Genomic DNA, 24,055 nt, shown 5'->3' with positions numbered 1-24,055 from the left:
CTTATATAGACTCCAGCCAAAAGGTGAAATACGATTAATCAAAAACATGTACCTCATTCCACCAGTCTCTGGGCACATATAAACGGTTCTTAATCCAGTGTTTTCACATATTTTACATAGATGATGTCTTCTCTGTAGTTTGCACAAGACTGCTGTTGAAACTTGGTAGCAAACAAGTCCTAAAATGGGAAGTACTATATAGTGGTAGCAGTCCAATAAAGCTGAAGGAACACAAAGCCACTTTGTGGCTTGGAAGCTGGCTTCAGGAGACTAAGTTTCAGGCCACTGTATGGCACACCAGGGGAGACTTGGGGTTTGATACAGCGAAGTAGCCTCAGACTAGGTCTCCAGGTCTCCTGGAACCAGGTTCCTGAAAAAGTGGCTTGTGTTCCCTCAGCTTAAATGTCCAATTGAAAGAAAAAGTTGGTATTCTCATTCCAGTACTATGAGATACAACAATGTTTGTGTCTATGTCACTGAATTTGTTTTCCTTGGGGTTCTTATCAATCGCTGCTACATTTATGAAGTGTTGTATATAAACTCTTGTTATGTCTGCTTTCTGAGTTTAACCTGGAGCCAGATACAAATATATATTTATAGAAAAGAGATTCTGGAGCATTATCAAAGCCAGTGTATGTTCTGACAACTGTGTTGTCAGTGCAATATAACTTTGTATGTGAATCATTTCCAGCTAGACAGCCTCAGCTTGTATTGGTAGTGGAGGCCCCAGTGCTATTCATCTACCTGAACGATCTCTGAGGTACAGTTAAGTAATACCAAGTGTAAGAGCACAAGAATGGCGTTCAATTCAAGGCGGTAATGCAACATGAAAGTCACTCTTAATATTTAATACTGATTAATGTTTTCTAACCCTTTCTGGGTTTTGAATTTGCCAGTTTAAGCTCAGCAGGGGTTTCGGTCAATGACTAACTTCATTATGCGCAGGTCCTGGCAGGTAAAGTTCAGTCCTGTTCTGACAGGTGATGCCGAGTTTTACTTGATTCGAAATGAAATGCCTGTCAGAAGTAATTCCATTTAATGCCCCAGACTCACATTCTTGTGTAAAGACAGGTATATATTTTATGAAAAGAATTGAATCAGGGATTAGGGAACAAAGGGCCTTATTTATAGATTCTTTGGGGCACGGTTTTCCATCATTGTGGTGGAAAACTGAAGCTTACAGCCAAAAAATTAATTCACCAAAGCAAGATTTTTTTTTGCTAGAATTTTTCTAATTTAGATCCGCAGCCAAAACTGTTTCACAGCGTGAAAGAAATAGTACCCATTCCAAACTAAAAATGAACAAGAATGCTTCCACAGCTGCTGCACGGGGTTGGTTTACCTAAAACACAGAACAAATCATCTGCATTGCGTTCTATACTGGAATCTGCCTGTTACACAACTGCAGAACCTGCCTAACAATATTAACATTAGGAAGAATATCAATCTTTTTTTTAATAGCCTTTGTTTTTATTTCAGAAATTGTGAAGGACGAAATATAAGATACAAAACATGCAGTAACATGGTAAGGGACATAATTCAACATTGACTGTTTAATATCACTGATATTAAAAGTACTGTATTTTGCACAAATAAATCTTTTCATGCTAGTTTTCAATAATACTTTTAAAAGTTGCCTTCCAACTTGTATAGGGGCATCCTTTTTCCCCAATAATGTCCCAGTAGCTATTAAAGGGTGGGCAGTACTGTGTATGCTAGATGTCCGACTTTGAAAGTCTTTAACAGAGCAGGCTAAGAAAAAAAAAACATTTCATTAAAGACATTGTGAAAAGAAATGCCTACAAATTATGTGGAAAGCTGCTGAGTAGTTTAACCATATAGTATATGGAAAATGTGGCTTTCTGTTTGACCTTCTCAGAAGTGGATAATATCTACTGAAGTGGCTAACACTGGGCCTGTTTAACATCTTTGGGGTTTAATATATATATGGCTCCTGTGGATTAAAGGACCTGGAGCCCAGTTTCTCACAGGTAGTATCCCATTACAGCCGTGACTGTTTTATTAGGCAGAAGATCTGTCATTTACCTGATTCAGCAGGAACGTTCCTGGATTGTCAGTACTGGTGTTAGCGCCCCCATATGGTAAAGCTACGTCATTCCGCTTGGAGGAATGATGAGGACGAAAAGGCCTCCAAATGTCACCTCTAGTTTATTGTACCATTGAAGTGTTTTCATCTGGGTTTATTATACACTAGCAGTGATTTCAATCAGGTCTAGTGGGAAGTGGTCCCAGCATAATATTTACAGTATTTCGGTCAAGAAGATGAGCTGAGAAGTTTTAGACAGTGCAAGGGTTTTGTCTGGATTAAGGAATCTTTGACATCATGGCATGATATTTATTGATGTTTAAGATGTATGAATGTTATTTGGGATTAATATAGTTCATTGCTGTTTGTAATTAGAGACCCGTTTTCTTGAAGTATTCAGTGGACAACCAACAGATAAGTGTCAAACTAGAAATGCCACATTTTTTGCTTGTAAAAAGAAAACAAAAAACAGTTAATTAAGTCTATTTTGCAAGCATTTTAATAACGATGTCCAAAAACTAACCCTTCACTACCCTTTGTATTTTAATTAAGTGATTGAAAAATGAATGGGAGGCAACTAAGCTCTCCATAAGACACCTTAACTTTCAATTCTGAACTGCCTATTTTAATTTTATTTTTTTCTTTTAGAAGGGGACATCGTTTATTTTTTGTTTTAGTGCTTGATAAAAAAACAACATTTCTTCCTATTGTTGAGTTGTATTTAATAAAGGCTGTGCAGTAGACTTTTAATTTTCTGTTTAATCTTTTCTTTCTCTTAGGAATGTCCTGTAGAAATCGGTGACTTCAGAGCTCAGCAATGCTCGGCACACAATGACGTTAAATACCAGGGACACGTGTACGAGTGGCTTCCAGTTTACAATGACCCTGCTGCTCCCTGTGCGCTCAAGTGCAAAGCTAGGGGGAAGAACCAGGTAGTGGAACTGGCACCCAAAGTGCTGGACGGCACCCGATGTAAGACAGATTCCCTGGATATGTGCATCAGTGGGATCTGTCAGGTAAACAAAGCAGATATATGTATTTCACATGAGCTCAGCTGATTCATACTTTACATACTGCTCTGGCCAAACGTTTTACATCATCACCCTATAGAATGAACTGTTCTTGCTTCATGAAGTTGAATGAAACCTGCTGAATAATGTTACGTTAACATATTGAATTACATATCGCTTTGTGGTTTTCCATATACTTGACAAAATCTAAATCTATTTGAAATCTAACATGAAATACTGTACTACTATTATGGCTTCCGGTAGACTTTTGCAATATCATTATGTAGTTTCTTTGATGATGTTAAATAAAATATCTAAATTATTATTTTTTTAAAATTATGTTTCAATCTTAAAATTCTTGGTTATGCAAAACTTTTGGCCATAGCTGTATATAGATTTGCAGTTTTCCCATTGAGTTTGTCTGCAGATGCTGAAATAAGCCTTAAGCACTTATGTGATTTGGTAAGATGGATGAGGTGCCTGCTGGAAGCTGGTTCATACTTTAAACATTGAAATGTACTAAAGGCTTACAGTGTAGAGATTTGATTAAATAAAATATGCTGATATTGGACAGGATGGAAAGAAATGTACTGCATAATGGAATCTCCATATGCTTGTTGATTTATTTTTTCTTAAATGCTGTTGATTGATATGGACCCTTGTGAAATTTGGTTTCTGGAATCGACTGTGAAGCGCTGTATATACATACTGTGCAATAAGTACACTGGAGAGCCTTAGGGATGCAGATTTTGACTGAGTTCATTACAATGGTAAACCCCCCATCTGTATGCACTGATGCCCAAACCAGTCAGGCTTCTGTCAATTTTCCTTTTTTTTTTTCACAGTCCATTAAAAAGATATAACGATCAGATTTAATTCCAGTAGTGATGAATTATAGAAGTATCAAAGATTGCTTTGCTACTGCAAGTCTCAACAGATCTTTGGCGATCAAACTTCATCAGAGTACCAGAGCAGTGGGCCTTTAATGGCCCAGAACACTGGCTGCTCTCCATTCTAGTAGCGTTCCGTATGGTTATTAGCGGAGTTCTGAGTAAACCGGAGAGTAAACAGGAAACACTCACGTCAACCATAAACCATTATTAGTGGCTAGATTAATATTATAGTCAATTGAGCCCAATACATGAAGCCAACTTTCATCTTAATAGAAAATAGTTGTAATAATGTAAAGGAGAAACCATAAACAGATCCTGCTTGACATTACTGCTAACTTTGTACCTTGTTCAATAAGTCGCTCTTCAAATGATTAAGCTTATATTCTATCATTACATTATCAGTTATATCTAGGCTTGCTACTATTCGATTTTAATTTTTTTGCCAAATCGACGATTAATATCAACTTTTATTTTAGAAAGAATTTACCGTTTTTTTCAGATCTTTATTTTTCAATTCAAACAGATAATGGATGAAATTTGACGTTTAAAGAGCTTTACCGATTAATATTGAAAAGTAGCAAGCCTAGTTATATATTTCAGACTGCATTATTATTTCATTTCCAGATTTCATTGATCTGCAAGTACAGTAGCTCACATTAAGATGTGAATGTTTCTGAATGTCTAAGACTTCTGTATTCAGATCGGGTTACCTTCCATGCATCCAGTCATATTAAAGGCTCCCTTTTAAAAGAAGTAAAAATAGGAAGAAAATATAAATGGACCCATTCATAGCTACTGTAGATGCCCTTTGCTCGACTACAAGTGACCCCAGTGCAGACAATCTTCTGGCTGACAGCTTTGTTAACATTTGATCCCTGCAGTACATGATTAATGCATATCAGTGCAGGATGAACAAGGATGGCCCGTGAACTCCCTTATTTATTTATAAGTGGTGCACACACTCACCAGCTTGCAATGCAGCTCTATTAAAGAGGAATGCATGTGGAGTGGCTCACTCAGCCATGCTCCCAGGCCAAGGACATTTTAAAATCTCTGTCTGACAATGAACAGTCTTTCCTTTCTCCAGAAGAGAGGCCGAAACAGAGAAACAGAGAGATGATGAACGAGGCATTTAGAGCTAACTAAACCAATACATTGCTGAAATTTTAATTTAGATAAAATAATATAAATAATACAATTTCTTTTAATTTTGAGATACTCAGACCAGTGTTCAGAGCTCTGTGTATAGATTACTGTTCTGTATGTTAAGGTTTTCATAATTGTACACAATCTTGTGTATAGCATACTGTGCATTTTCAAATGATCTCATTTTTGTTGACCAGACATCTGGTAATGAATTTAGATTGTGCTTAATTCAAACGAATATGATGAATGGAAACATATACAGCAATTAAAGATGCCCTAAATCCAAGGTTAGTCCAGGATGTATGTCAAGGATTGTGAAATCTTAAGAGTCAGACAATACACATGCTACCCCAGGTAGTGATCAAGCAAGTTCAGCTGCTTGTACCCTGACTACTTATTTTAAAAAACTTCCCAGACAGAATAACATGGGTCCTGGATTATCAGGTAGTCTCAGTCTGGATTGGCAACATGATTATCTTTCTTTTAATCAAGCCACCCATGTCTTAATCTCAAGACATTATCAAACTCTAGTGATCATTATCGTCATTAAGTAAAACTGTTCTAACTGATGCCAGCGATACAGTAAACATGAGAACAAACACTTCATTATACAAGAATTCTTTCTAAGATTAATTTAGTGTAGATGATCTGCAGTACTCTGAATAACTCACGCTGAAGAAAATGAGTTGTTATACTGTGCAACGTGCTGCTTGATTTGAACATCCAAAAGTTTCAGTTGAATAGGGCAAAGCCATGTTATTACAGTATTTGGCATTTATTACTTTAAACCTTTGCTCTATATAGTAAAAAACAGCATTTACTAGGTAACTCATTTTACAGTAGTATGGAAATAATTTACTTTGTTGATCTGAGAATACATTTCTTGCATACAAAAAATAAATAAATAAATAAAAACACATGTTTTAAATTTTTGACCGACATTAACATATTCCAAGAAACTGTCAGCATGCCTATTGTTTTCTTCTATATAAATACATTCTTAGTTAGTGGACATGTTCATCTGGTAAATGTCCCAGCACATAAAGTAACATGTAGTGTAGAACATTCTTTTGATTCAATCGATCATTTCTTAATAGATCACCCTCTTTTTATTTCCCCTTTTTGAATGAAGAGAAAGAACAGATAAACATTAGACACTGCAGCTTATCCAGTGACATGAATGGGTAATGCAGCTGTTACCTGATTGAGACGTCTGGACAGAGCACACTTCTCTTAGCCAGCAATACTCCCAGTAGATCTTTATACCAGTGTACCAGGTACCAGTGGCATAGAAAGATTTTAACATGCATTGCCAATGAACAGGATCTTGCTGCATTTGCCTTCAAATCTAGTTTTTGGACTCTGCATCAGTCGGAAACGTTATCTCTTTGTGTTGTGCTTCTTTCATGTTATAAATACATTTATAAGGAGTTGAGGACAACAAAATAAATACTGTTACAGTAAAAGTTAAAATAATTAGTTGCACGTTATTTGTATTATCAGTTTAATACAGAAAAGGGAAGTACAGTTGTACTATGTTTTCAATACATGTTTTTCAAAAGATTAGACTTCGTCTAGTTTTGTTGATCCTGGTCTTGTTGTTCCAGACCATACTGTAGACTGGCAATGGAAGGACATTGAACATAATAATAATAATAATAATAATAATAATAATAATAATAATAATAATAATAATAATAATAATAATAATAATAATCTACAGTATATTTCTGTGTACTTTATCACTTGCAGCAATAATTAGATGTTTTGTCAGTATTGGAGTCCCAGTAATTACAAGGCAATGTTATAACAGAAACACAACACCCTCCATCTACTGTATCTACAAGTCCCTTATCTGAATAATTAGGTTTGGTATAAAGAATACTCAATGAATAGGTCTAAATGTTTATCACTAAAATGCTGTACTTCATGTTGAACACTAGAGGGCAGTTTGGTGAATACAGTAGTTTCTGCCGAAAATGCCATTCCACTGACAGAGTTCAGCTGTTACATGTGTTATTGCATTGTAATAGCAATATAATAGCAGTGTAATAGAATGACTGTACAGTGGTTATATGTATTCACCAAATTTATTGTCACTAATGAGGATGAAAATGAATAATTTCAGACCCTATTAAGCAATGAGTGCACGGTCTACTTTTCTGAAAGCAATAAAAGTATTTTAACGGGATAAAACTAGCAAGAAACGACTTAGTGGCAGCCAGGAGAAGATGGATTATTGTTCAGAGCAATTCCTTGCTAGTTTTCTTCTACTCAAATAGTTGTATTCCACTCAGGATTAGCCTGTTTTGATAGGGAATCTTGTGTTGCTGCTGTAGTATGAAGAGTTAAACTGAGATCCAATCCTGTTATCGGGATAGAAATTAAAAAACACAGCCTTTCTTTCTCCATGGAAACGCTGATTTGGTTTCACCACTGTTTGTGCAAAAAAAGGTCAATTGAGAGCTCTGAAATCATAAGTTTATCTGCATTTCTTCATGGTCTTTACTCAAAGGGTTCAGCTGTAGTTTATAAAAAAAGTAAAAGAAAATAAGAAGGACATTCCTTTGTTGTTTAGTTACTACAGTTAGTTCACAGTGGCAAAGCTGCAGTGAAACGTATCAACAAATTACACATGATGAAGTCCAGGGCCTATTGCAGTTCTAGAATACAGTGACGAGAAAACAGCACTGTCCTTTTAATTAGACATTGACACTGAACAGAGTATGTGCAATTAACGATAATTAAAGGACTGCTTGATTGGATTAAATGCATTCCAGGTCAGTTCAGACGTGGTTTTGAAGGCGCGTTATACAGTATCTGTCTTCAATAGTACTTATTTTGTGCTGCACCGTTTTCACTAATGCAGTTTATTGCACATGGCCCTGACTGACAATGCATTAAAGAAAATAAATACAAACAATTACTCCAGCTATAAGGTGAGGTAAAATGGCCAAACATCTTGATTTAATGTGTTACTTCAGGCTGGTGTATAGTACATTTCCTTCCTTTACTCATAGTCTAGCAAAACGACCTTTAATCAAAGTTAAAACACTTCCCGTGAAGTCATTCTTTGATCTTTTAATTGATACATTTTCCCCAATCGCTAAAGAAACCACAATCAATGAATACATTTTACCTTTGACAGTCTGAAAGTCATTTACATTTTTTATAGCAATATGCTTTAGCTGCCAACAATGTAGGTCAGTGGGTGGTATTTTAGTATTCGATAATGGCAGTTATATTGTATGCATTTCCTTTTGACAATAATTATGATCCCCAACTTATTTTATATGGGCTTCCTTTTTGACTTAAAAAAAGTTTCCACTCTCAAGTGCTCCCAAGTAATTGAGTGCTTTGTCCAGCTAGCTTAGAGAGGAGCTTTTTTTAACTCTCTTTTAACTACAAAAATAAACATTTTGCTTGTGTGCACTTACATTCCATTTTCTGTTTATAGCATTATTAGTTTATACTAATGGAAAAAGCAGAGCTGGCCGGAGCTTGTGTAAGAAAGAAAGAAAGAAAGAAAGAAAGAAAGAAAGAAAGAAAGAAATGCATGTGAAGTTTAAAAAGTAAATAGTATTAGTGACAGATAAAGATGCTTTAAAGGGGCTTTTGTGAAAGTTGGCATCTCCTGAAGCTCACCTAATTCTCTATGCTGCTGGCAGTTTTGAATGACTGTAAGCAGAGAAGAATGCCAAGTTTAGGGCTTGACTGAAAGGCAAATAAACTACAAAGTGTGTATTAGTGTCTCTTCAGTAAAGTTGGGGATCAAGTAAGTGAACGGCTGGCATTCACACTGTAACCAGACTCGAGAGCCATGTGTTACTGGAGACTCTCTTGGGTTCACCACATATAAGAAAATAAGTCTTTTGGATTGATTTATTGATAAGAGTTTAGGTGAGCAAAGCTTTGACAGGCACTGGTTCCTGGTGAGCCAGTTGCCACTCTGTCACCATTCTGTTCCAGAAGGTATTTCTCTGGGACTGTGTATTATGGGTTAAGGGTAAAAGAACTAAGAATAAGAAACTTTGAGTTTGTAGAGATGCTATAATATTACAGATAATTGCCCGGGATATTAAAAGTTGTAACCCAATAAATATTTGTCTTTGTTGTGGTCAATTAGTGGGTTTTCATTCCCTGAAAGGGAGTCATGCCTGCGTGCAGTCTATAAAGCAGCAATCAGAGAACATGGTTATACTTTGACAGAATGAGGCCAGCTTCTTAACAAGGAAAAGGAAAAAAAAAACCAAGAAGGATCATGTAACAATAAAGATAATACCAGAAACCCGAACTTGTGTACTGTGCGAGATGCATTCCTCGTGACTGTCCTGTTGATGTTGGCAGGCTGTGGGCTGTGATCGACAACTTGGGAGCAATGCCAAGGAAGACAACTGCGGGGTCTGTGCAGGAGATGGTTCCACGTGCCGCCTTGTGAGGGGACAATCGAAGACACACGTCTCCCCAGAAAAACGTAGGTACACAAGGAGTTCACAACTACTGCAAAAATATACTTTCGGCGCTACACAAACAGCTTGAAGGCCCACTTGCTGTACTTTGGCACCTGTTGCACCCAGTTTGTTTATAGTTATCACACAGGCTGTAACCCGTAGTTCATTCAAATACAATATTTGTATCTAGGCCAGCATCCTAAAGCTTATTTATTAGCATGCAGTATTTGTTTTTTCTTGAGTTAGATTATAACGTCTTATTTGAAAAGGACTCATAGTTCCATTTTTGGCCGCCAATGTATTTTTGTTAACCATAATAAAAACATCAGAGCAACAACATTTCAGTACAACAGCAAGATGACATTTTAGTTTGTAGTTTCCCCATTCCAAATTTGTATTAACTGAACATAGGTCTTTGTAATTTTAACAGTTTTTATTTTACCCGATAACTAAAGTGTGACAGGGTGGCTGGGAGATGACGTCAGGACAGAAGCAGGAACGTAAACAAACTGACCCCAACAGTACTGCAGTTAAAGGCGGCACCGTTTTATTTAAATACAAAAATAAACCAAAGGTTTAAACAAAAAGAAACTGTGCTCACAGAGCGAAAATAAAACCGGTAAACAAAACAAAATCTCGAACACAAAGTATAAATACAGGTCAGGCTGGGCAGTCGCTGTCACTGTTCCTGTATATTTTAAAGTTTAAGTTTCGTTTTCTCTCTCCTCGCTCTCTCCACTCTTGCTCCTCTCATACACCCACCACGAGCTGGAGAGCTGCAGGCCTTTTATATCGTGGCCGACGGGTTTAACTAGCTAGCAATTATTCTATAACCCCTTGGCCACAATCTGCACAAGCTTTTTTTTTTTTTTAATTACTGTGGATGGGGCTACCCACCCACGCTACTAAACAAATACAATTCGGCTACGCCGTCATATTCATAAACAAATCATAAAACAAACAAACAAACACAAAACAATAATCTGCACAAGGGCGTAGGGGGAAACCCTGTTCTAAAAATAAACAAATACATACCGCCCTGCGACATAAAGTATCATTATTAACACTGCAATTGCATTTACGTGTGTTTACAGTGTTTAAGGAGTTGGCAAAACCTTTTCTAATTGCGTTTTAATTGTATGCATAGTTTTGTACCACAAATGAAGTTATAAAACGAGGAACCACGTGTGATATTAAATCTCAAACTCAACGGGATGGGCTTGCAGGCCGGTGAAGCTTTATCATGTTTATGGTAAATCCTGTATGATGTTAGTTGAGTTTTCATTACTGTAGTCCACTGTAGATTACCCTGTAGAGCCATGGTCTCACCCTTTTAAACCAATAATGCTGCTGACTTTAATGTTTAACTATTAAAACACTTTCATGAAAAGGATTTGACTCGTGCAGGATGAACGATTTAATTAAAGCACTTTCATGAGAAGGGGTTGACTCATGCAGGATGAACGATTTAATTAAAGCAATTTCATGAGAAGGGGTTGACTCATGCAGGATGGAACTGTTTAAAGACATTTCTTGAGTTTGTGTTTTTAGTTGACCGATGTTGGCCTACCATTTGTGTGCGAACAAGGCCCTTGTTTTTGTTTTAAAACCAAAAAACCCCAACAAAATGGGTTCTTTAGTAACAGCAGACTGCTTCCTCTCACACAGCGAGCAGGCCACTCAGCACAGAGAACTCATCTACACCCAACCTTTTTTAAGTATGTCAACCCAAGCTTGTTACACTCCATCAAGTAAGGATACGTTTTGTCTTATAATTCCCCTGTGCAGATGCATTTCACTACACTAAAGCTCACACAAGTCTTTCTGGATACAGCTCATGATATTTAGTGGCGATATCATTTTAACACTGGCATTTTGCCATTCCTATGTCTATACAAATTAATCTCATATAATATCATTTTTTTGGATTTTTAGGGTTAGTGGAAAGGAACTTTGTTTACAGTATTAAAGTATCTGCTTACATTTACTGTACTGTATAAATACACAGAGTAATATTTCCAAATTCAATTATTTTAGGGCATCAAACACAGTTGTTGGCATCCCACCAGCTTTGGTTAGTTGTTGGCAGAGGTTGCCGTCAGAGAAAATAAATTCAGCCCTGCAGATATTTACAATAATAATACAAAATAAAAAAATGCATTAAATGTACAACTTTTCTTAAACCTCACACTTTCTTTCTTGTAATCACATTTTCTTTTAAGTGCACTCAGTACTTAATGTGATCATTTCTAGGAACATTTTTGGGCAGTAATATAAACATATCACAGGGCCTCGCAGTTCAAAGTCTAGGAACTGTGGATGTAAGGATGACTAGCATACTGGACATGTTTGAACAGAATATAATATCTGTATAAACTACAGCTGGGAGCAGCTATTCACCTGGAGATTTATATTGAAACTTAAACTTAGGACTGTTTTTCTGTTACACTTTGAGCACAACCATCTTAAATAGAAATATATATATATATATATATATATATATATATACGAAATGTATGACTTATCATTTTTGTGTCCTGCATAACTGTGATTGTTTTGATAGTTCTGGGGCATAGATCAGGTCGAGAATAAAACTAAGCAGATGGTAAGAGACATTTTCTCTGGACATTGAATCGTCCTGCTCGTTCAGTCTTTACTACTGTACATCCAATTGATTACTTTTTTCTTATTAAATAGGTGCACAGCATGCAGGACCTGTTGTAAGTCAATAACAGACATCACTACACACCGTAAAGGATGTGTACCTTCATTATTGCAGTTTAAAGAAGCCTGTTTTAAAATCAGCAAGACAACATTTTAACGACCTTATATTACAAAGCCCCTCTACATTCATAATGTATATCATTGTCCCTGTAGGATCATTTGCTTTCATTTTCTTCAGCTGTTAAAGTAAATACATGTTGCAATTATGCTGCTGTGAGAAAGTTAAAACATCACTTTTTTTCTTTCTTATTTCCTTTGGTTACTTATGTCCAATCTAATGTGAGAATTACAAAGATATTGTATGTTAAAAAAAACAACAATAAAAAAAAATGCCCTAATGGTATTTCCTTGGTGAAAGATGTGCTGTATTACGGTTGAGATTTTCTTTGTTTATCGTCTCCACTGTACCTCCTTCAGTGTCTGTCACCAGCTTGTGAAGTTCAAATGCTGAAAGGTTTGCATAGCTTTGTGTAAGCCGCCCCCAATTTCCAGAGACCTGCTCGTGATTATTTGTGGTTTAATGCTTGTACAACATTGTTATTCAAACCAGCCAAAATAACTTGCATTCTCATAGAGCTTGATAACAAGTTCACATCTGTTTCACCTGCTGAGGAAAGTGCTGCTCTCAAACTGTGTTATACCACACATGGGGAGTCAGAGCCACAGGGATAGGCACGTGACCCTGTGCTCTGACTAGAGACATCTCTATCAATGGGGGTACTGTTCTGTAGGGAGCACAGCCCGCAAGTACTGTACAGGATGTGTCCTTCCAGAGTCTGTAATGAACTTAGCAGTGTGGGAGAAGCCTATCAGTATGGCTCACATGAATATTTCTTTAGCTAGCTGCTAGTAACAGCCCTGCTTGGCTTTATCAGTGCAATATTACCAATAGATGCACTCCTCGGTCCCTCTACATACACCTATGGTAAAAACAAGAATCAGATGGAGATCTGACTCATAGCTGTGCTAGCAACTAGCAATTGGAATTATAATGGTTATGAGACTGATGAAATCATTCATTTATTTTATAGTTTTTTTTTTTGTTTTTTTTTAAAAGCCTTGACTCAGGGTCATTCAGATGTAACAGCTGTTGAAAACTGCAGCCTTCTATTGTGATATATAGAGCTAGTTTCCTCTTTGAACGCAACTCTGTGGGATGTTTTCATATATGAGATCACGAAAGCTGTCATTCACGCTTCACGAAGGGCCTCGGATTTCATCCAAGGTAGTTCTGTAATGTCTGACCCTTGGCTTTTCTGTACGAGAAACTGCCTTGAAAATGAACAGCTTCCTTACTGCTAAATAGCAAGTGATTGTCATAATCTGCTCTCTTCCTTGCTTCAATTAGTGCGCCACGCTTTTAGTTTTGGTGGGCTTGTGTCTAATGCTGCCACAGAGCAGATGGGCTAATCTCTCAAAGTCAAACATGACGAACCACAACATAAATGTAGTGTTTTGGAGGTGCAGAAAACGCTTGTGTGAGTGACTTCAGCATGGCTCTGAATACTATAGCACTGTAATTAAACTGACAGCTTAATATATTCTCTATTAAAACATAAAGAACTAGGAGAGGCAAGAAGCAAGCATTAATCAGTCTTTTCAAAAATAATGAAAAACAACAACAACTGGGTTTTGGAAAAGTTTGGGGATTTCCGCTGTGCATTTGGATAACCCAGAGTTATCTTAGAAGTTATCTGGTACTGAAGTGCCTTATTTTTTCTAGTCGTTTGGAGTTTTCTTTCTGTTGATCAAAATGGTAATGATGCATGAATTTAGAACCTAAATCCACCCACTCTAATGTATAAAGTTGTGTTCTCTCTAGCGTGATGTTGGGTCACTGATTAAAATTAACTCTTTAACCTTTGATATACAAGGCTGCAAATGAACCTACAATTGCTCATCAATTCTAAGAACTTTACACATAAAAGTGGCATTGCTCATTGATCAAAATCTATTTTGCAGATTCTTTGCATTGAGCATTCCCAAAAAAACTAAACTGAGCATTCAGCACATTTTACAATTCTTCAGCCACTGGAAAACATCCCAGCTCCCCTCGATTCCTTTCGAGATTTTGCCAGTTTCACCAGTTAAGTGTTATTTATGAAAGTCTGTCTATGAAGGACCCAAACAGGAGTTATAGTAATCTAATCCTAACATCGTAAGTAATAGCTATCCGATAGTGGGTACGAGCTAATGCTGTTTGGTAAAATGTATTCAGTCAGCAAGTCTTATGGCTTGGTCATCAGCCTTGCTTATTGGTTTTAAATGGCAGGGAGGCTGTACAGGTCAAGTAGACTAAATAATTACAACACAGAGAAACGGCACAGCTGCTTCAAGGAGGCTGTAAATACAAGTGCTTTGATTTTAGATTAGATTTTTATCACCGTCCAGCTCCAGTTGGCTTTCAATCCACCTTCGTATTGCTGCTGGCCTATAAAGACTTGGTGTGCAGCCCAGTGCGTTGTGGTATACTCTCCTAGTGCCATGCCCTGTCAGAATAATGACTTGGTGTGCAGCCCGGTGCATTGTGGTATACTCTCCTAGTGCCATGCCCTGTCAGAATAATGGTGAAGATTTATTGCTTCAGGGCTACTTATGGTTATTCTCTGAGTGGTGAGTTAGGTTCCCTAGGACAAACAATTATTGTAATATTATAATGTTTTACACATTAACAATTTAAAAAAAACACATAGCCTAAAGACTAGTCCTCTTTATCAAATTCAAGTTCCCTGTCAAAGCAGAGCAGGACCCTGGCAGGCGTGCATCGTTACCTCATAACCATGATTGCTTTAGAACCAGCAACCACTGATGAGTCTTTTCAGTGGACACATGCAATCAGTGTTTTATGCCATGGTCTGCTTCTACGACGTGTTCGGCCACATTGCAATCGGTATTTGCTTTTGCTCCTTCCATTCCCCCCACCCCCAATTGGAAAATATAATGCTTCTCGGAGTCTGGCCAACATACAAAGTGGTCTGTTTCTCTGATGTCGTCATCGCAAAGTGGTGAAAACAGATAGTGCCGCCCGTTCCATTTCCTTGATGACATCACTCGCAATCTCTAAATCAGAGGCTCAGGCTTGCATCCCTGTGCAGCTCCCCACAGATGCGTGTTTATGTGTGTATACATGTGTTAGAGAGCGTGTGCATGCAGGGCTGCTCATTTATAATGTATGAGTGTTTTGTGGTGGAGAAGGAGGGTTCTGTTGATCTAATCACTCAGGAGAAGAGCCTGGGGTTTGACAGCAAGAGAAGGCTGGTGCTATTTATTGCTACCTGCTAAACAAAATATCTAAGTCCAGCTTTGTGGAGAAATTATGTTAAATAGAACATAGGGAAACAATTCAGTTTATGGGTTATATAGTGTAACATTAACTGAAAATTGTGTATGAGATAATAAACTATGGCTTTGATATAACATGGTACTGTATCTCCTCATTTCTATGCAGTATTGCAAAGACAAAAAAGCCATTAATAGATGGATTAATATACAGTACAGTGTAGACAATAACGTTTTTGGTTGTTTTTTTTTCTTATAGCAGAGGAAACCGTGATTGCAGTCCCATATGGAAGTCGTAATGTTAGAATCACTGCAAAAGGACCGGGCCATCTGAGTAAGTATACCAAACTGTGCATAAAAAACAAAACGTGCTAGTTGAATCAGATATGATCATGTAACAAAACACGAAAGCAGGGGTGGCCAAAGTTGGTCCTCCCAGTCCTTGTCTTTGTTCCAACCCGATTATAAATGGTTTAATTGAGTTAATCATCTCATTTTACCTGTTAAACCTGGAGTGGAATGGCACTCCAGGACCGGGATTGGACACCCCTGCCCTTAAGCACCCAGAATTGTGGCACCAATTTCATAGGTAACTTTTCAATTCTTGAGCTGTAGATGGGATCCTATTTACACTGTATAAAAAAAATACTTTAAAAACATGGGTCAAATATTTGTCTATTAATATTAAACCTACTGTATATAACAAAGCTCTGAGCAGCTGTGTTTAAAATAAAAATCCAATTCAAAGCATTTTACTGATGGTAATATAGCTTATTATTGGGTTACATTGTATTCTGCCATGGGCATTGCATTATTTCATTTGACTTGAAAACCTGACTTAAGTGTTCCTATGTGTAAAATGCATTCAGCTGCTGGTACAGACAGTTTTATAGATAGGGGATCAATTTGAACATAAGGCAGACCCCACACAAGGTTAACTCGTGAGTATAAATTCACCCTCCCCAAGTTAACCTTGAGCTGTCATTTGTTCTATTGCTGAACATCTGGTTACCACTTGGCCAGTGTTTTGGACACCTGATAAACACCGTAAGAAGAAATAGCTTTGTTTTCATACAATGGGATTGGAAATCAAGCATTCATTATTCAGCAATGGGCATTTAAAGCCTTGGTTGGTTTGCATGATGCTGTGCTTATATAACACTGATGTTTTATCCAATGGCCACACTAGAAGCTGTGGATTTAACTGAGCAATTATGCATTGTCTTTTAAATCACAAAACAACTGGGCATGCACAGTGACATTACATTGCCCTACACCTTGGAATAGCATTCTGTAATGCCTAGTATTAGGTTCATAAGGAAAGAAATGACTTGTGCTTCTTGGGCGTGTTCTCTATTCTCTGAATAGCTGTTATTAACCCCTTTACCTCTGATAACGTCTACCCGCAGTCTGTCCTCTAGCATCATTAACCATCTTGTTTCTATTATGATAACCCATGCATATTGACTAATGTGTAAAAATCTTGGTTGATGCAGAAGTTATTCTTGTTGTTTTTGGTGAGGATAGACTGGTACAGTGTTTCAAATATAATTCGAGGTTAGAGGGGTGTTAACCAGGGTTTTGAAATCCATTCTATTAAAACTGTGTGGACTTGGAACAGTTTTCCACCTGACAGATTCTTACTGTAGGATTGAGGTGGGTTCAATTTCAGTTAAAAATCTTGGTAACGCTTTATTTTGAGTGGCATAAATAAGTATTTAGTTAATATGCAGTTAACCATTTGCTGATGTTTAGTTCCATGTTAATGAACAGTCAATAGATATGCCATGCATGTGTGTATCTATCATTAGACTGTCATTTGGGCTCATGTTGAGTATGTGTTTTGAGACTTACTGCTCTAGTAAAAAAGATAAGTCATACAAAGACTGGTATGTAGCGTTACTGTTATTATTCTATATGCTATCCACACTACCTAAATAATGTGCTTTTAAACCATGTGATTGCCATTCACAATCTCATTTCAAACTATGATGATCACATGAATAGGGTATTAGTAGCTTTGCATACCAGTCTTTTTTACTGGAGCAGGAAACTACCAAGTCTAAAAAAAACATACTCAACATACATATGAAATCAAATAGCAGTCTAATGATAGACACACGCATGCATGTCACATCTATTGGGTTTATTAACATGCAACAAAACTTCAACAAATGGTTAATTGCATATAAATTAAATACTCTTATGACACTCAAAATAAAGCGATACCAACATCTTTCCTTTGTAACAAGCTGTTTTGATTTCCTTTTAGCAAAGTTCACAACAACAACACCAGCAAAAGCAAAATCCAGATGAAGGTCTTTTGATTTACTAGATATTTCTGATGTGTGGTCTGGAAGTTGACAGTGTGGTTTTTTGATAAGCTATTGCCAAGAAGTTGATAGTAAGAATTAGAAAGGACAACAAAGATACTGCAGCGTTCTTAAAATACCTCATGCAAAAAACAAACAAACAAAATAAAAACAGGAAAAACAGGAAAATAAGAGGTAATATTTGTTCACATACCCTGTGCATGAGAGTCAGGTTCATGAACTTAAATTAAACTAAATATTACCTAAAGCTAGTCAGAAAATATATTTTCTTTTTCCCTTTGTAAATGAAATTGTAATGGTTGTTTGGCAGTTACTTAAGCATGACATGGCAAACATTAATCATTGTTAATTGTTTCAAGTTGCAAGCTTTGAAAGCTGTTGCTAATTAAAGTTGAAGTGGAATTGGACATTTTATTGCTAAAAATAACAAGTATTCGAGGCAGTTATTCAAAACAAATCTTCCTTTATTATGGGAACAGGCTCGCAAAAACAGTTTCCATAGTCATAGTATTGCAGAAACATACATGGATGCATTTTGACCTAATTTATTCGACCGTATCTTGTGGAGGCTGTCATTTGCGTTTGATTGATTTGCATTGTATCTATTAACATTACCTTGTTAATGATATTAAGATCTGTATATATGGTATATATTATGCATGTTATTATATTTGTGTATTTTTTTTTAAAACCCAGTTTTCCCATTTCTTTCAGTTATTGACTCAAAAACCTTGCAAGGGCAGACAGGGGAGCACAGTTTTAATTCCCCCGGATCATTCCTCGTAGAGAACACAACAGTGGACTTCCAGAAGGACCCAGACAGGCAGAGTTTCAGGATTCAAGGGCCACTGGGTGCTGACTTTAATATAAAGGTAAGGGTGAGAAGTTTGTTTTTACAAAATGAAGCAACGATTTCAAACAAAGGTGAAACCACTGATACTTTATCCATCTGATTTATGGGAAAAGTCACTGTGGTTTCAGTAGCTAAACACTGAAAGGAAATAGCTTTGTTTTCATACATTAAAAGCCTTGGTTGGTTTGCACGATGCTGTGCTTATATAACACTGATGTGTTATCCAATGGCCACACTAGAAACTGTGGATTTAACTGAGCAATTATGCATTGCATTGTCTTTTAAATCACAAAACAACTGGGCTGGTATTACTAATTATTCTTGGACCTTTTTCAGAAGGTAGTTAGTAGTCCGTAATTGTGGTATTGGCACTATGGGGTGGGTATTGCTGTGATTATGAGCAAATGTAGCTTACTACTGTAGGTACAGTAAATTATCTGTGAAGTAGTACACAATATGATGCAGCTGCTTTGATGTTTCCATTATAAGGAAACAAAATGAGTCACTTGAATGGTAAATTGAAGGGATATGAAATGGCTGTTCTAATAATCATCATTGTCTCCAAAGTGAGTCTTGTGGAGGAAGAATTATGTGTTAAATATGGAACAAGTGATGTCATACTATTTAATATTTGGACTCGGGCCTGTTAGACCAATTAATGACAAATTATCCTGTTCAGTAATGTTTACTTTAGGAAATAGATTGGTTCATAAAAAATATCTATTTTTTGCAATATTTGTTGGATTTTGACAATGAAAAAAAAGAGTTACTGGCATGAAACAAACTTAATTTGTTTTAGACTAATTTTTGGCATGACATCTAACTGCAGAATTATGGCCAAGCATTTCATTGCATAGACTTAATTTTCTGAAGCTTAAAATGCGACCGCTTGGAATCATATTTAATATTACATAGTTGAACAGCTGTTTATTTCATAGAGTCCATGATATCGCTCAATGTACTCTTTGCAGACATGGAATGAAACTAAGACGCTTCAGCTATATTTAGGTTTTTCGACTATTTCTTGGGAAAAGTTGTTTTTTTTTCTATTGACATATACAAGCTGTCAATTCATTTCCAATGCCAAGGCATGCATTCCATCAGTGCCATACAATAGTGCTGGATTTCAGGGACTTTGTAAACTGTTTTTAAAGTTCTGATTTACTGTTTGGGGAGCTACAGTATGGCAAGCACCCAAAAAAACCACCCAATCAACAGCCTCATCCCTGTCAAATAACACAAACTCTTCATGAAATATTTCTAATTAGCCTTTTAGGGAAGTTACAAAGTGTGTGTGGGTCAGAGCAAGCTATTGTAGGTCTTATCCCAAGTAAAATGCAGTTTGCAACCAAACTGTTTCTCCTTTATCCAACCTCAGAAGCCATAGTGTGTATGTACACACTTCTGTATCCCTGCAGGTGAGGTACGCTGCTTCCAGAGACACTCTGGTGCAATTCCTCTTCTATCATCCCATCAGCCATCAATGGAGAGAGACAGACTTCTTCCCTTGCACCGTCACATGCGGAGGAGGTAAGCGAAGGACTAAAGAGTTCACTAATTGCCTAACATTTTTTGTGTTGAGGCATAATCAAACTGTAATTACAAGGTATGGCTGTGTAATTACTATGCTATAACTATGCAACTACACATGGAATTACACATGATTAATATGTTTGGTTATGTACTATGTAGTTGCAGCGTAGAATGTGACTATGTGATAAAAATGTCATCAATGCCATTTAGAGTTACCAGCGGTTCTAAGATTTTGAAATTGGTTCTGATGCCCCAGTTTCAAAATTTTAGCGCTTAGTTAATAATTGTAGTTAATATTCAACAAATGATGCTGTTTTTTCTCCTGCACTGAGGTTTCAAAATTACTAATGTTATGTATTTTATAACTGTGTGCTCTGTATTGTTACTGTGCTTTTTCTGCATCTCAGGCTATCAGCTAAACTCTGCAGAGTGTATGGATGTTCGTTTGAACCGCGTGGTGTCTGACCAATACTGTCACTATTATCCTGAGAACAAGAAACCCAAACCCAAACTGAAGGAGTGCAATATGGATCCCTGCCCGGCAAGGTGTGTTGAAGATGTGCTGAACTAAAAAGAACTGATACACTCTCATCATTTGACAAACATTTGCTAATGTGGAAATTGTGTAGACATACAGCATTCGTTGCAGGATTATTCTTTTTTTTTGCATTCATTTTTCAGTTTAAATGCAACCTTTTTAATTACTTTTTGAAATAATATGTAGCTTTTAACGCACATTAATATTATACCCCACAGTGATGGATTTAAAGAGATCATGCCTTACGACCACTTCCAGCCCCTTCCTCGGTGAGTAATTCTCCACACAGATGTATTGCACTTTGGTTGGATGTACTTGAGTTTCATGGGTTAGTGCATCTGTTTGTATTGTATTCTATCCCTTTTTTGTAATCAGCTGTATGAAAGGAACCTGAACCACAAACGCCTCTGTTGAGATCAGTTGAACAGAGCTCATCAGCTTTTAAATGAAGCAACTAGGATGCTTCTGCCCAGTGGAGATAAACTGTTGCCCTAGGAAGTTTCCACCTCTGGACTGTGAGCCATTTCCTTTTTGAACTGCAGTAGCCCTTCTCCTTTGCTTTTACACGAATAGGCTTTGCATTTTTGGACGGGGATCTAAAGATAAAAGGGAAGACCAACATTATATTACAGCTAAGCATTAATACATTTCTGGTATTTTAAATATGCCTGCAGACTAAATGTTATCTAGCAAGTGTTCTGTTTAGGTTGATGCATCATTCGCTTGATTGATTTTGCAGGTCACTGAAGCTAAGTTGGAGTTTGACCTTTGCCTGAGTAGTGTAGGTGATGATTATGAATGCAGCAGGGTTGATTTATGATCATTAATAATGAGGTTCTGTACCAGTTACATACCATTTTTGCCTCCTCCATTATTCACATTATTCACATTGTGGGTGTCTGTGGTTGATATTACCTTACTTAAAATGATGTATTGATAACCTACACACTCTCGCCTAAAGTTGTTTTTACTAGTGCTTTCATTTGACATGAAGAACATACATTATGTAGCTGATAGTAATAGAAGAGAATTGGTATGCATGTATTTTTTGCTACACCACTGTGGATAAAGTACTTGGCAGTATTGTTTTTTTTAATTCAGCACATGTTCAAGTGCATTCAGTTAAATATTGGGTTATAGCAGTTCATTGGCCTGTTTGTGTTTAAAATGTTACCTTATTATATCATGTTTGTGGTTACCAATAAAAAGGGAAAAAGAAATCCTAGTAGAGCTGTTAGAGCAAAGCTATTTCTAACATCAAAAAAAATAGTCTTCAGTGACAGTGGTTTGGAAGGCTTGCATGTAAATTACCATCAGTTGGAAGTAATAAAAAACGCACTTCAATACGTGATTGTTATTCAAGGTCTCTTACCAACCTAAGAACATTCAAAATGCAATTTGCTAAATACACATGTGTTTCCCTAGTTGGGAGCACAATCCCTGGACCGCCTGTTCTGTGTCATGTGGGGGTGGCATTCAGAGCCGGAGCATCGTGTGTGTGGAGGAGACCATGCATGGGGAGATTCTGCAGGTGGAGGAGTGGAAGTGCATGTACACGCCTAAGCCAACACTCATGCAAACCTGCAACCTGTTTGACTGCCCAAAGTGGATAGCAATGGAATGGTCCCAGGTAGGTAAAGCCATGATACAGGGGAGGGTGATAAAGTCAATTAGCCTTCAATACAGAAAATTAAAACAGACAGCAGTACTACCATAGATTAACGGCTTAAAATATCTGCCATCTTCATGTCATCATTGATACAACAGAAAGAAGGATCATTTCACAGAATGGATGGCATTCTTCAATTTGGTTCCCTCTGACCACCTATTGTACATTATTGTATTTGTAATCCTGACCTTGCTGCAAGAGTGACACATTGCTAACCATTTTTTTAAGGCAATACAATAGCTCATGATGATCTCTATTGTTACAAAGGTCTTGTCTTATAGTTCTATGCTTGTTTTTTTCAGTGCACTGTTACCTGTGGTCGAGGGCTGCGTTACAGAGTGGTTCTTTGCATTGATCACCGTGGCCAGCACATAGGGGGGTGTAATCCGCAGATGAAGCCCCACATCAAAGAAGAGTGTGTGGTGCCCATTGCATGCTACAAGCCCAAAGGTACGCATAGCAAACACAGAACTGGTACGTTTCAATTTTCAAAATTGCACAGCCATGATTGTGACAGTCCTGAACTTGGAAATCTTGGATAAAATTGTATAGGATCTCCTATGTAAAATGCATGGCACACGTTAGTTGACCTCTCCTTGGCAGATCAATAATAAATAGGTATGTAAGTGAAAAAGAAGATTTTGATTGATTTAAAAGGTGTTTCCTTCATTTGCTTAAGTGCAATATGGCCTAAGCATGTCTTCATCTGTTTCTAATTAGTAGAAAGTTAGCTTTCAGACTTCCTTCTCTCTTTTTCAAATTCCCTGACCTTGGTCACCTAAGGAACAAGCCTGAAGTCCTACACCGCCTGGGGATGTGAGACATTTAAGCCTCAATGAGCTGATAACATGTTTTAAAGGAAGACAATGATGGGACACAGGCAGCTCTAACAGAAAGCAATCAGTCCTGACCCACCTCTCCCCAAATCTCTGTCTAATGAATGTTTCACAGATTGATAAACAGATTTAAGACCTGGTTTAGAAACCTAGGCTGGAGTGACCCAGATGTTTGTTTATATTTAAACTTCTCCAACCCTCTTGAGTACTTAGCCATTCAGTCAGTTTTACTGCTAAGACTGAGCGAGGAAAATGTTTTATCAGGAGAGAAATCAACCTATGCCTCTCATTTAGTATCTTGGTGGCTGAGAAGATGGATGGCCAGGAGAGAGAATGTACTGTGGAGGCAGCGTAGTCAAGCAGTGGCTCTTTCATTCACATCTGAGAGATAAAACTGTAAACAGCTGAGTGCTGTTATAAAGTGATTAACAATCCTCAATTTGAAAAGAAAGAAATCTTTCAAAATATTTTTCTTTGCGTTTAAGAACCAGTTTGCTCAGTGCGAGAGACGTTGGCTGATGAATAGGCCGTCTTGTCACCACGGTGTATGGGGCGGCGGGGGAGGTATTTTCTGGCTTCTGATTGGCACGAGGGCAGGTTATGATTAATAATCCTGTCAAAGGGGGCCATCATAACTCCAGGCTGACCCAAAAGGAAAGGGTTAAATGGTGCTGTAAAGATTCCACTAACTGGGAGTGAATAATGCTTTGAAAGTATTCTATCCCTGCATAACTCCAAAGGCT

At 37.3% G+C, this 24,055-nt stretch overlaps 1 protein-coding gene across 1 annotated transcript in view; it reads left to right on the top strand.

The window, feature by feature from the left end:
- The window catches only part of LOC117428383 (ADAMTS-like protein 3), a 127,859-nt gene that overhangs the window by 64,651 nt on the left and 39,153 nt on the right, over positions 1 to 24,055 (top strand). The window contains exons 5-14 of the mRNA XM_058995345.1: positions 1,480 to 1,525; positions 2,827 to 3,063; positions 9,444 to 9,570; positions 15,810 to 15,884; positions 18,598 to 18,755; positions 20,155 to 20,266; positions 20,677 to 20,815; positions 21,026 to 21,076; positions 22,233 to 22,437; positions 22,779 to 22,926. Coding sequence (XP_058851328.1) covers positions 1,480 to 1,525; positions 2,827 to 3,063; positions 9,444 to 9,570; positions 15,810 to 15,884; positions 18,598 to 18,755; positions 20,155 to 20,266; positions 20,677 to 20,815; positions 21,026 to 21,076; positions 22,233 to 22,437; positions 22,779 to 22,926 — 1,298 coding nt within the window. The remainder of the gene's footprint in view (positions 1 to 1,479; positions 1,526 to 2,826; positions 3,064 to 9,443; positions 9,571 to 15,809; positions 15,885 to 18,597; positions 18,756 to 20,154; positions 20,267 to 20,676; positions 20,816 to 21,025; positions 21,077 to 22,232; positions 22,438 to 22,778; positions 22,927 to 24,055) is intronic.

This window comes from Acipenser ruthenus, chromosome 21 (assembly GCF_902713425.1).
Source record: "Acipenser ruthenus chromosome 21, fAciRut3.2 maternal haplotype, whole genome shotgun sequence".
Lineage (NCBI taxonomy): Eukaryota > Metazoa > Chordata > Actinopteri > Acipenseriformes > Acipenseridae > Acipenser > Acipenser ruthenus.
The sequence above is the reverse complement of the archived record's forward strand: the minus strand, read 5'-3'. Positions and strand labels throughout refer to the sequence as shown.